The sequence below is a fragment of the Molothrus aeneus genome, chromosome 3, assembly GCF_037042795.1.
Source record: "Molothrus aeneus isolate 106 chromosome 3, BPBGC_Maene_1.0, whole genome shotgun sequence".
NCBI classification, from domain to species: domain Eukaryota; kingdom Metazoa; phylum Chordata; class Aves; order Passeriformes; family Icteridae; genus Molothrus; species Molothrus aeneus.
The window spans coordinates 84,862,428-84,875,792 of record NC_089648.1 but is presented as its reverse complement, the minus strand read 5'-3'; the positions used below and the strand labels follow the sequence as shown (position 1 = coordinate 84,875,792).

Sequence of the window (13,365 nt, the reverse complement as noted above, 5' to 3'; positions counted from 1 at the left end):
GAAAATGTGAACTTTTTGTGGTCATTTACTGTTGGCAATTTCTTCTATAAAGGCAACTCATGCATTTTATTTTTATGTATTACTCCATACTGATAAAGTATTTTAGTGTATGTATATGTGTTTGTATGAATATATGTGTGTATATTAAAAATTTATGAGTTTAAAACATTTTAAAAAACAAGACAACATAATCCACTTCAATTAAAAAAATCAACTGCTGAAAAAAAAAAGAGTTATTCTAAAAGATATTTATGATTTATTGTTTTTTTTTTTTCCTAATGTGGAAAGTTGGTAACATGGTTGTGTTTGACTTTCAGGTGATTGGGACATACCAGCTAAGCTCACTCTATTGAATTTATAATTTACTTGTAGTCTGTTTTCTACAAACAGATATGGGACTTTTCTTCTTTAAAAATTAATTGTCTTGCATGTGCTTACTTTTCTTCATGAAGCAGCAACTCTGTTGCCTCTGAGATCACAGATTACACTAGTTATTTCTACTGAGAAGATCTAGCAATTCTATGGTCATCATATATATAACTTCATTTTATTAAACTAAAATAACTTGCTCAGCATAATTTAGAACATATAGGGAATTGAACACTCAATTAGATAGCCATAATCTACGAACTTTGGAAGGTATTGTTTCAATGTATTCCCTGTTCTTCTCTTGCTTTCTGAAAGAAAATGCTAGTGGTTTACAAATGAGAAATTTTATTGTCTGCTTTATTTTGTATCATACAAAGCATATGTTGGTTTTCATAACTGACTTTCCTTTTCCTGTTCCACATTTGTTGCCCTTGATACTTAGTTATCTTTTCTGATGGATTATCTCTGGATTTTCCTACTCTTTTTAGTATTATATTTCTCAATTACTCTCTCTTTCTCTTAGACTATCTGCAATTGCTGAAACTTAAATTAAAAAATGATTCTTCATTACTCCAATGTTACTCTTTTCCTTCTCCTTTCTTCTCTATTAGAAATGTTGTTTTCCTTTCAGTAAATCAAATTTCATAGAAATCGTAGCCTGATTTCTTTCGATGATGGAATTTAGCATTGTTTCATTGTCTGGCTGTCACCCTTCTGAGTATACATTTGTTACACAATTTTGAAACCATTGGGCCAATTTCAGTCAGATCTGAGAGTTCTGAAATAAAGCCCTTTTTGAGAAGAAAGATGCAGCATTACTCCATAGATACCAATTCAGTTTGGCTTGCTGACTACCAAGTCAGAATATTCTTTGTCACAACTAATTTAATATGCAATGTCTTCCCTAACTGCTATTCATGGTATATAATTGTGGGAGGGAAATAAAATATGAGAGATTGGTATGAATGTCACATTCAAAATCTTCTTATGGGCAAAAGGAGCACTGGTATATATGGAAAGCTAAGAATTTATTTTTAGTCCAATTGATGCTCACATAGTTAAGTTGTCCACTTTTGTCATTTCTATAAATGAATTTGCACAGCAAAGCAAATGGAGCTGAGCTCCTGACATCTTTATACATTTAACCAGGTGTTTTTATTCAGACTGCTTCTAATTTATCTCATTTTAGGATGTGCTAATATACTATAATTGGGGGGGGGAAAGTTTTATAAACAAAAAAAAGCATTACTTTTCTAATAGTGAAATTAATTTAATTTTCCCTTTAAAAAAAGAAGAGTGGAAAAAAACAATCCATAGTTACAGTCACATTTGCCAAATCCATCCTAGTTAGTGAATTTATTGCATATTAATGAATGTGTTACATATTAGGAGTGCCCACAAACTTGCATGCCTTAATTCTAATCTGATCTGTTGTATTTAAATTACACTAAAAGGGATTTATGATTGAATTCAGGGTTTTTACTGTATGGTACTAAACTCAGTTCAATTCAGGGACTGATTTTTTTAAGTGAAAATAATTGTCTTTTCTGCTAACCAGAATACAATACGCAGTGGCACTGAGGTAGCAGACTTTTTTTGCCAGGTAAATACCTTTTTTGTAGGTACCAATCTAAAAATAAAGAGAGATGGGTGATGGCTATGCTTATTCAATCAAGCTTGTATGGTATAAAAAAAAGTTTTCTAGAGATCTTAGCATTTTATGAAGGATAAGGTTTTTTGATAATCCCTCATCTCAAGGGAAAGCAAAGAATATTAATATTGTAGAGTGAATTATGAAACTAATAATGCTATTTCTCAATTTTTCTACTGATTTTCTGAAGGCAGAAAAATGGTTATGAGATTGAACCTTAATATAGCTTGGGATTGTACTCTGAACACATTATTTTTGGGAAGAAGAAAAGTGAATGCACCCTGAGAACTGTAAAATATTTTCTATCCATACTTGTAGGGATCTAGGGATGCTGGTCCTTGAGCCCATGAATTCTCACAGTGCAGTTTTTGAAAATATAACCTAAATCACTTAGATACTGTGTATTTCTGAATGCATTAAAAAAGCTTTGTCTCCTTAGCAGAACCCTGGGGAAATTACAGCTCTCAGTACCGTTGCTGATCAGATTCTTATTGGTTTATGCTCTGATATTTTCATGTTCTCTTTTCCCTTCAGCTTTGCAATTGCAATACATTGGGAATGGTGGACATTCCATTGTGTTAAAGATGGATTGCTAAATTTCTGCGTGTTGTGGAACCTTTTGTTTCACTTGCAGTGAGAAAGAAGTTCACAGGGATTGCCTATTGAATTACTGAAAGAAATTAGAATTTTCTTTCTCAAAATAATGAAAGGACTTTCAAAGTCCTGATTTTTTTAAGAGCAACATTTAAGTTTAATTACATTTTTCTGCTGTTGAAATAAGTGTTGTAGTGTTTAGTAAAAAAAGGGAAGCATTGAGAATGACTGTCTTTTGTTATGAGTGTTGCAGTTTTGCCACCTGTGTAAAACAGCAGAGAGGAAACAACCACAAATACTTAGAAGAACATTTCTATATGTCATTTGACTGGTGATCTTGAGGTTCTGAGACCCCCATATATGTCAAATCTCAATACCTGAGATATAAACAGTTGCTGTACACTAGGTCTGAGAAGACAGTCACAGAAGTCTGATTGGCAAGCTGTTATGTCAGGTCAGAAGAAATAAATAGCTTTTATGGCCTTTGAGGGATTCATAACAGAATTCAGTGCACAGAAGAACACAGTCTAAAGGTTCATAAGACATATTTGTAGGTTTTAATTCATGTCTATATTAACGTTACTTCAGTTTTTAATATTTATGTAACATCTTTTTTTTTTTTCCACATAACTTTCTCTTTAGGACTAGAACTTCTTTAAGGGAAGCAGAATAAATTTTTGACTTGTATTATTTTTACTGTGGAAGTCCTAGTTCCTATTATTGGAACTGTAAGACTATTTTCAGTCTGCTCTGAATTTCAGTATAAGATAAAGATGAACATGAAGTAAGAATCTTACTCTCATGTATTTGAGAGTTTGAGCAATATGTTCCAGAAAATGCACAGAAAAATGTCCTAATTGCCATCCCTTTCTTCCCCAAACACTCATGCACACACAAAACATGATTTAAACATGTTAAATCTGATGGCCTTTAACTGGAAAAAAAAATTTTGATGGAGCTTCTGAGTCTTAGGAATCATGGAATGAAATGGAGATTGTTGAAAAGTTACTGTATTTCTAAAATGGTTTCAAATTATGTCCTAAGGCAGGAATGCTAAATAAAACACAGTCTTTTGAGGGCCTTGTAGAAAATTCTTCTCTAAATCATTAATTATGTTTCGTGATTCTAGTCCAGAGTCACGGCATCTGTAAAGATTGTTCTTTGGTGCCTACAACAATAAACTGAGCTTCCAGATTTCCAGGCCCATCCTGTGCTCCAGCAATCTGCATCTTGGACTTCCATTAAAGGAGGCATGGCCAGCAGATCAAGGGGGGGTGATTCTCTCCCTCTGTTTCACTCTCTTAAGACTCCCCCTGGAGTGCTGCATTCAACTCTGGTTCTTCAAGTGCGAGAAGCACGGCTCAGAGTTGGTCCAGAGGGAGACTACAAAGTAAACAGCAGGCTAGAGCACCTCTTCTGTGAAGGAAGGCTGAGAGAGTTGGGGTTCAGCCCAAATGAGAAGATTTCAGGAAGTCCTTGTTGTGGCCTTTCAGTATTTAAGAGGGTCTTTTTAAAAACAAGAGGAGACTTTTTACCAGGGCCTTTAGTTAGAAGGGTCAGCAGTTTTAAATCAAAATATAGTAGATCTAGATTTGACATAAGGAACATAAAATGAAGGTGGTGAGACACTGAAACAAGAAAAGCTGTGAATCCCTGAAGATCTTCAGTTAGATGGAACATCTTCAGTTTAGATGGCACTTTTAGCAATCTGATCTACTGAAATATGTCCATGCCCATGGCAGGGAAGTTGGAACTAGATCAACTTTAAAGTTTCTTTCCAAAAAAACTCATGGCAGGCCAGTCTAGTCTGAGAAATGGATATTTTTTATTGAGTCAGTAGTTTTACCCATCATAATAATGGAGGAATGTACAATAAGCCTAAATGAAAGTTTTAAGTGAGTTAATTGTGAGCTTTCCTAGCATTTGAGTGATTGCATGCTCAATTCCCTGCTGATACCATTTTTCTGAAATGCAATTTTTTCCATGTTTAAGTGTTACAGAGGTATGTGGCACTTGGAAAGACAATAAGTCACCCTAGCGCTTATGTAAGACGGCAAATACATTTAAACCATAACAAGGCAGCAGAGAATCAATTAAATTTCTTTTGTGATTTACAATCTTTTCTTATCAGTGGAAAATATACTGCACAAATAAATGGCAGATGGCTATATGAGATAATTTTAAAATTCAAGTATTTGACTGCTGCCAGCATTGGAATGAAATCTTTTCCTCAGATCCTTCACATTTTATTTCAGGCTCTCACTAGAGTTTTTGTCTGCAGTCAAATGGAATCTCAGTTTGTAAAGCTCAGTAGCAAACAAATCTTTGGCCATGACACTCATAAAAAGAGTTTTCTATTGCAAGGTGTGACATCAGGATATGTTAGTCATGACTACTGAATTGCTCTGTTAAATCAGGTGTTATTGCATATATCAAAAGAACAAAGAAGAATATAATTAATATTTATGTCAAAACTATAAAACATTTCCTGAGTGACCTGTAAATCATAATATCATAGGCACATAGATCCCCTGACCAATGATTTATGAGTCATCTATATAATTTATACCAGAAAATACAGGCAGAGTATGTTAAAATTTTATACCTTATTTTTTGAAATAACAAATAGCAAAACAAACAGTTTTACTCTGCTCATATATAAGGGCTTTCACCCCTAACTGACTGATCTTCAAGTTAACCGTGATCTGCTTTAGGCACAGGTTCTCCTCTTACACAAATAAATACCAGAACAAACCCCCAAAATTTCTGTATGTATTTAGTTTGCCTTATTTGCAATAGGGAAAAGCATATGCATTCCTCAATAAAGAGTAGCTAGAATTTTAAAAGGTAGGCTTTGTTGTTTTTCTTTCATTTACAATCCAAATGACAGTAAGGGATGCTGTTAACAATTCTATGGAGCTTGATAGGATTTATCCAAGTGTCCTCAAAGAGCTGGCTGATGTAATTGAAAAACCTCTCTCAATTTTTGAGCAATCTTGGGAGTCTGGAGCGGTCCCAACTGACTTGAAGCTGGTCAACATTGTACCAGTTTTCAAGAAGGGCAAGAAAGAGGACCCCAGAAACTACAAGTCTGTCACTCTTACTTCAGTGCCTGGTAAATTTATGGGAGAAGCTTATTCTGGAAGGTACTGAAAAACACAAGACAGTGCCGTCATTGGTCACAGCTAGCACAACTTCATGAGAGGAAAGTCTTGCTTATCAAACCTGGTTTCCTTTTATGACAAAACAACCCATTTAGTGAACCACAGGAAGTCAGTTTATGTGATCTTCTTGGATTTCAGGAAAGCTCTCGATTCTGTTTCTTACAGGATCCTTCTGGGCAAAATGTCCAGCACACAGCTGGATAAGCACATCATGTGATGGGTGAGCAACTGGCTCATGCTTTGGGCACAAAGGGTGACAGTGACTGGGGTGTCATCAGACTGGGGACCTGGCACTAGTTGGGTCCCACTGGGCTCCATCTTAGGCCCTGTGCCCTCCCACATCTCTTTGTCTGTGACCTGGCGGCAGGACTGGAAGGGATACTAAGAAAGCTGGCAGATAAATGAAAACTTGAAAGAGCTGCTGACTCCCTTGAAGGACAGAGGCCCTGCAGAAAAACCTCAGCAAATTAAAAGATTGGGCAATCACCAACCATAGGAAGTTCAACGAGGGAAAGTGCTGGATTTTGCACCTGGAGTGTGCCAGCTCTGGCTGTACAGACAGGCTGGGGAAAGAGATGCTGGAAGGCAGTACCACAGAAAGGGACCCGGGGGTCCTGGTCAGTGGCAAGTTGAACATGAGCCGGCAGTGCCCTGAGAGCCAGGAGGGCCAACCCTGTCCTGGGACATCAGGCACAGCATCACCAGCCAGGCAAGGGAGGGGATTGTCCCACTCTGCTCTGCCTGGGGCAGCCTCATCTTGAGTCCTGTGTTCACTTTTGGGCACTGCAATAAATGAAAGATTTTAAACTAGTAGAGACAGTCCAAAGCAGGGCAACAAAGAGGGTTAAGGGCTTTGAGGTGAAGTTGTATGGGGTGTGGCAGAGGTCCCTTGGTCTGTCCAGCCTGAAGGAGATTGAGGGGAGACCTCATTGCAGTCCACAGCTTTCTTACCATCTGCTGACTGATGCCAGAACCCCCTTCCTGAACCCAGATCAGCCACCCTTCTGGGTAACTACTCCCAGTTTACATACCAGGTATGATGGTCTATGGTATGAAACATCCCTTTGGTCAGTTCAGGTCACAGGTCACCTGTCCCCCAGCTATGCTCCTTCCCTTTTGTTTTTTTTTTTTTTGCATACCACCTCACTGGCAAAGTATGAGAAAAATTTAAATTAACTCTTCCCTAGCAGAAACCAGGACAATACTCACCTCTTACTCCATATAATTTTTTTCACACCAAGTTTCAATACTCCCTAATATTCAATCACCTTCCCTAATTATCTCTTGATACATATACACACAATCATCACTTCCTTAGTCTATGGAACACTTCTGTCAAATCTGTCAGGATTTCCTCTCTTACCTGAGTGGTTCCTGTCTTATCTTTTTATGTAGATCAGTGAGAGAGGGCTTTTTTTTTTCCCCCCGCCCAAAACTGATTTTAGTACTAACTTCAACAATTCTGAGACTGTGTAAAGTACTTTCAAAACATAATATATGAATACTGTATTGTGTCAAGTTAAACAATAAGGAAGGATTCTATTCATCTCCTCTGAAGGTTCCATAATCAAAGTTCAAATATTCCAATACTTGCTGTCATTGTTCCAAAACACTGTTGTTGTAACTGTTGGGCAATACATTGCTGCATCTTTAAAAAAAAATCTGTGAGATCCTCTGACCTTCTGGAATAATTTCTATTCTATTTTTATTATAATTTGCTAGATAGATTTTTATATAGTTTAATATTCCAGTCTTAGATTTTTATATCATTTAATATTCCAGGACTCTTCAGAGTCCTGTATTCCTAAATAATCTTTCTACTACTCTGTTTTGTATAAAGATGTTGATAATGATATTATCAGAATTAGTACTATACAAATGATAGCAGGAGTAATAATAACATAAAAAATTAATGGGCCATTACTAGATTTAGCATAAAATTTAATGAACCATAATTTAGGGAAAATAAACCTTTTTAGAATTCCTTCCAGTAGCAATTATTTTTTTATTCTTAGGTTTTAAATTTATTTTCTTAAATTTTTTTGTTATTTGAGAGTAGAGGGATCTGATTTTTTAGAGGATTTCAGAATATTTCTAGTACCACTACATCTTTTCCAATTTTCTAGCATTACAAACACTGAATTCTGGATTCACTGAAGGAATTAGGGAAAAGAAGAAGGCTCTCTCAACGTAAATCTTTTTATTGCACAGCATGACAGTAATTAGCAATGAATAAAAAACTTAGTGCCAGTTGTTGTACTTCAGTGAACCAATTAAGTACAAACTTCACTTTAAGTAAGCACTTAAGCATATCTAAAATATATGTTTAGCTTAGTCTTCCTGAAATGGCTTATTTAAATAATCTATTTCAGAATAATAAGTATACACTTCTAGGATAAACATGTTTATATTGCAAAGTTAACTTTGAAAAAGGTAACAAAATACTTTGTTCAAGAATATGTTCATCATATTCTCTTGCCTTATTTTTAGAGCTTGCACTTAACAACACATGTGGATACAGAGCACGCTGGTATTATTATTCTTGTTTGAACTTTCTTCTGACAGAAGTATTCCTTAACTGGAAATTGAGGGTTCAAAAAGAGGAGAGCCCTTATCCTTTTAACACTGGTTTTTTAAATGGCAATTACTTACTATCCAATCTACGTTGTTTGCAAGTAATTCTGCATAACATTTTTATAAAACAGTCTTTTTATTGCTTCATATGGTCCTGCTTACATTATCTTTATATCTTAGTAAATGTTATTAATGAAAGCTTCTTCTGAATTTCACCACACTGATTTTTATGAATTAAATGTGTTTCATTGAGTAATATTTTGATGTCCTCCAAAGGACAGAACCTAACATGAAATATGATGAATCGTTAAAGCAATTTTTTGCATGGTGATGTATCTAAAAGGACCTTTCCTTTCACAGGTATCTGTAATTTTTTTAGATCTTTATGGTGCTCTGTTGTGTTAAAGTCATTAATTAATTATTTTAGTTTCTTTAGGTCACATTATTTTTGGGCATAGTTCAATATATATTAAAAATCCAATGGATTGTGAAAATCTTGTATTTCATAAAGTTTTAAGGAATTAATGATTTTGTTGTACATTACTAAAATATTTTTGTACAGTCCAAATGGATGATTTATTTCTTGTTATGTGTTAATCTCTGAAAAACTGGAGCTTGGAATTCTAGTGCTTACCTATTATTGAATGCATTACAGATTTTATATGAATGTGTACTTCCTAGTGTGTTGGGAGCTGATCAAGCAATAAAAAGTACTTCTGTTCTCTTCCAGCTTATGAGTTACAGAACTGTCCCGATCCTCCTCCTTTTTTGAATGGCTATATAGTCAACTCAGATTACAGTGTGGGACAGTCAGTATCATTTGAATGCTATCCTGGATATGTTTTGAGGGGTCAGCCTGTTCTCACTTGTCAACATGGAATCAACAGAAATTGGAACTATCATTTCCCCCGATGTGAAGGTAACTTTCTGGTAGCACCTTTGCTTCAGAACTCACAGTAATTTCTGATTTTTGTTTACTTGTTTGTGGGCCTGTACATAATGCAGCTTTTTCTGAAGAACAGTGCCTTTATCCTAATCTGTAGTGTAAGCATATAAAGGCAGAATATTATGTGCTTTATAAATAATAAATGTATTACGAATAATGTTCCTGTGTTCCTCGGCAGTGATTTATTGTTCCTGTTAATATCTGTCACTTGTATTGATTATAAATACTCATGATACTGCCAGGAATTATCATAACCTCTATGTGAAAGACTATTTCAAGTAGATACTTTTATTCAAAAGCAGTTAGGTTATGGAGACACCTTTATAAATGTTTTGGAAGAAAATACAAAGTTATTCATGCTAAAAGTTCACTATAAACAGATATGTAATATTTTTCTTCACGTTAAACATATGGTAAAGTTATTGAGATATCAATTAAAAATTCATATAGAAGTGTAAAGTGTTAACAGTCTATGTTTTTAGAATTTGTTAGAAACCTAGCCAGAGTTCAACACCTCATACATATATTTTAGTGATATAGATGCAACCCCAAATGGCATGCAGCCTTCTATATTTTCTTATTCCTTTTTACTCCCTACAGAAGCATATTTCCTAAAATACATGAAGGTGTATAATACAAGAAGCAGATTTTTATGCTATAAAATCAGCATTTTCTGTTTTCTTAGATGAAACAAGAGTAAATAATATATGTAGTTTGAAATGACATGAAAGAAGTGAATTAACATTTATAATGACATGAGGTCAAAGTCATTCTTACTTTTCCCTGTCCCCTTATCCATAGTTTTAATTCAGTGGTTTTATCATCATTTCCTAACTCAAAGAAGGAGTTCCTCTACTACTGACATTTCCATAATTCACAATGTACATTTGTCCTAGTTCCTGTACATGTGAATCCTACCTTCCAAGCGTACCCACAGTCATCTACATCTCCTCCACACAGCTGAGGAATGCATGCAACTCTGATGTGTGTGTGGTTGTGTACGTTTTTAGGTACCATTTCTGGCTAAACAGCAGGTTGCTTTCTGTTTTGACTGAGCATTAAGAGCTTTCTGTCTCTCACTTAGCACACTACTTGCTTTGTGGAAAATTCATCTGTGTATGTTAAAGCTCTACCTAGTACTGCTGAAATTATTCTTATGACATATAAATGTTTTTTTCTACAGGGAAAAATAATTGTTACTCTGATTGTTGTAATTTGACAGTGGATCTGAGAGAGAAATCAGTAAAAGAATTAAATAATTTTTCTAGCTGTGACCAGTTTTCTTAGAAGTTTGAATCAAAACCTTTCTACAGAAGATTGCACATACTTTTGAAGGCTGAGAATCTGTGTATGGGAGAAAATTAGATTAATTGCTACTCAAGTAATCATAGTAGAATCATGCCATATAGTCATGCTTTAAGACTTTACTCCTGTGCAATCCAGTTGTCCTGGTGCCTTACCATAGATGTCTTGTGAAGCTGTGGCTGTTTTTAAGGGGGGCCCGGCTGAAGGGATTTAGACCAGCCACCTTCAGTTACACCGGCACTCCCCTGGCACGAAGCCAGAAGCATGTGCCGACCGTGGGTGGGGTGAGAGGAAACAGTCACCGATATTGAAGCAACCACGCCGCAGGAGTGAAGAAAAGAGACGGCCCTCCTCTGCTGGGTGAATTAACTTGGTTTAATCCAGGGTAGGGGAAGTGCAGGGTGGCCACCCAAAGGTGGCGAGCGGAGGAGGAGCCCCGGGCTCCTCCGGGGACCAGGTTTTACAGGGAAGGGGTGGGTACACAAGAAACCAATCACAGAACGAAAATTTGCATACATTGAAGACTGATGGGTGGTGTGGATCAATGGGGATAGGTCAGGGGAGGAGCCCAGGCCTACCAGCCAATCACTCGACACCCTAGCTGGAAGATTCTGGAACTTGGGGCGGGGTGCCGGTGATTGGCAGAAGGCCTGGGGAGGGGATACAAGGACAAATAAGGGATAATGAGGGAAAATGAGGAGGGGAAAACCGTGATTGACATAACTGGGGGTTTGAGCCAGACCAACTTGCCCAGCTAGGAGAGGGGGGAACGGAACAAACCAAACACAAACCACAACAGTCTTGGTGTAATGTGTGTAATTGTCAGTAAATTACTAACTGAGTTTGGGTATCTGTTGATGGAATTTTAAAAATGTTTACTGTCTTTCCATACACAATGTAGCTAAGTGTAAACAGGTATGAGAACATATAGTGTGGCATTCATTCATTTATAAATCGACATGTGGTCTACTGTTAGCATTTGACAGTTTAGAAGATTTGATTATACACTTACTCATTTAAAAAAATCTCTGTTTCTTCATCTGTCATTCAAAGTGTAACATAATAACATCATTAATTTAGAGTGATTTGTTGACTCACACTAAAGCTATGTTTATCTTGTGTGAAATCTAACCAGTTATTTCTGTTTAATGTCATTTTTTCTGTGATTTTTAAAGATCTTTGGAGAAAGACTAGTAACAGCTGGATGTATTTCTTACTCTACTAGAGTTTTGTTACCTGAGACACTTTTTTTCCTGACAAAATTTATTGATCTTCCATGGCTAACAATCATATAAGAGAAATTAGACTGTCTTTACTGAGATACAATCAATCTGCATTCCTTCTTGAGTGTTAGAGAATAATGAAGGGAAAATAAAAAACGTATGCAATCAATAACACCATTAAGAAACCTGTCAAAAATCTAGTAAACTCAAAATATATTAAATATAAAAATTCAATCAGAAAAATCCTGTATATTAATTAGAAATTAATATTGGTCTCAGGAACTGTATTTCCCTGTAGTAAGCATAATTTTCAAAGCAGTCTTAGTTGTAAACATAGAGTACTGTGGATGTTGAAAGAACAGAGTAGATTTCTGAGACTGGACAAAATGACCATGGCATAAATGTAGGGGTTTAGGAAAGAGTAAAAAGTGGGCTTGAGTCACATTTTCATCAGAACTCCTAGAGCTGATAGACAGTGTCTGATGCCCTTGGCTGCTGGAACCAACATGCAACCAGAAATCAGACAGATAGAACCAACCCTTCATTTTCCTTAGCTGGTTTCATTTGTTGGCCACTAAAGATTCATCGTTCAGGATCAGGTGCCATTCTGTACAGACAATCACAAACTGGGTCAGGTTGGAAGGGACCACAGTGGGTCATCTTGTCCAACTTCCTGCTCAAGCAGAATCATCCTAGAGCACATTGCACAGGATTGTGTCCAGACAGAAAATGTGCTAAATACAAGTTAGTACTGATATGGATGAAGAAAGTGAAGTAGTTAAAGCCTCCTTAGCCTGTCCTATAAATCCAGAGATTATTAAAAGAACTCTGTCAAAAAGGGCTACTCATCAACTAGCCAGGTGACCCACAACAGTACAGCAGCTTTAAACCATACAGAAAATGAGACATCCTTCTGCATTTATCAATCCTCCTTCCTTTTTCCCTTTTCCTTTTCTGTGTTTTTTCTTTTTCCTTTTGTCATTTTTTTCTGCTTTTATTTTCCATCACTTCTTAAGTTGAAAAAGAAATGAAGAAGGTCTGAAGGAGAGTCACAGAAACACTGACAATAATAACATAAGCTTAATGGTAAGAGCTAAAGAGCAATGTTCTAGAGCAAGGCTGAGTGCCCATAAATGAGATTAAGGTCTCATTTTAATGGGTGAGACTCACTAATTTACACTAATGGCCATATGTCTATTTGTAAACATGCTTTCATCCATATTCAGTCAATTCTTCCAAACTGAGACTCAAAAGAGCACATTATCACACATTTGCTACCCTTGAATAAAGTCAACCTTTTCAAAACTTTGATTTGGCTACAGACTTCATTCAGCAAGTGTGCACAAATTCATGTTTGTATGTCCATTTTACTTGTCATAAGGATAATTAGCATACAATCTGCAAGTGAATCACCATTAAAAATTACTCAAACCTGTCAGAAATAAAGCATAATAGTTTTGGACTAGTGAAAAAACAATCAGCCTATTTTTTCCAGAATTGTATTCCTCTTCAGTTACAGTTCAGTTGGTTGGAAATGGG

General features: G+C 36.0%; 1 protein-coding gene across 1 annotated transcript in view; it reads left to right on the top strand.

The window, feature by feature from the left end:
* The window catches only part of CSMD1 (CUB and Sushi multiple domains 1), a 1,074,877-nt gene that overhangs the window by 951,651 nt on the left and 109,861 nt on the right, over positions 1 to 13,365 (top strand). The window contains exon 42 of the mRNA XM_066547292.1: positions 9,083 to 9,271. Within this exon, the coding sequence (XP_066403389.1) occupies positions 9,083 to 9,271 (189 nt within the window). The remainder of the gene's footprint in view (positions 1 to 9,082; positions 9,272 to 13,365) is intronic.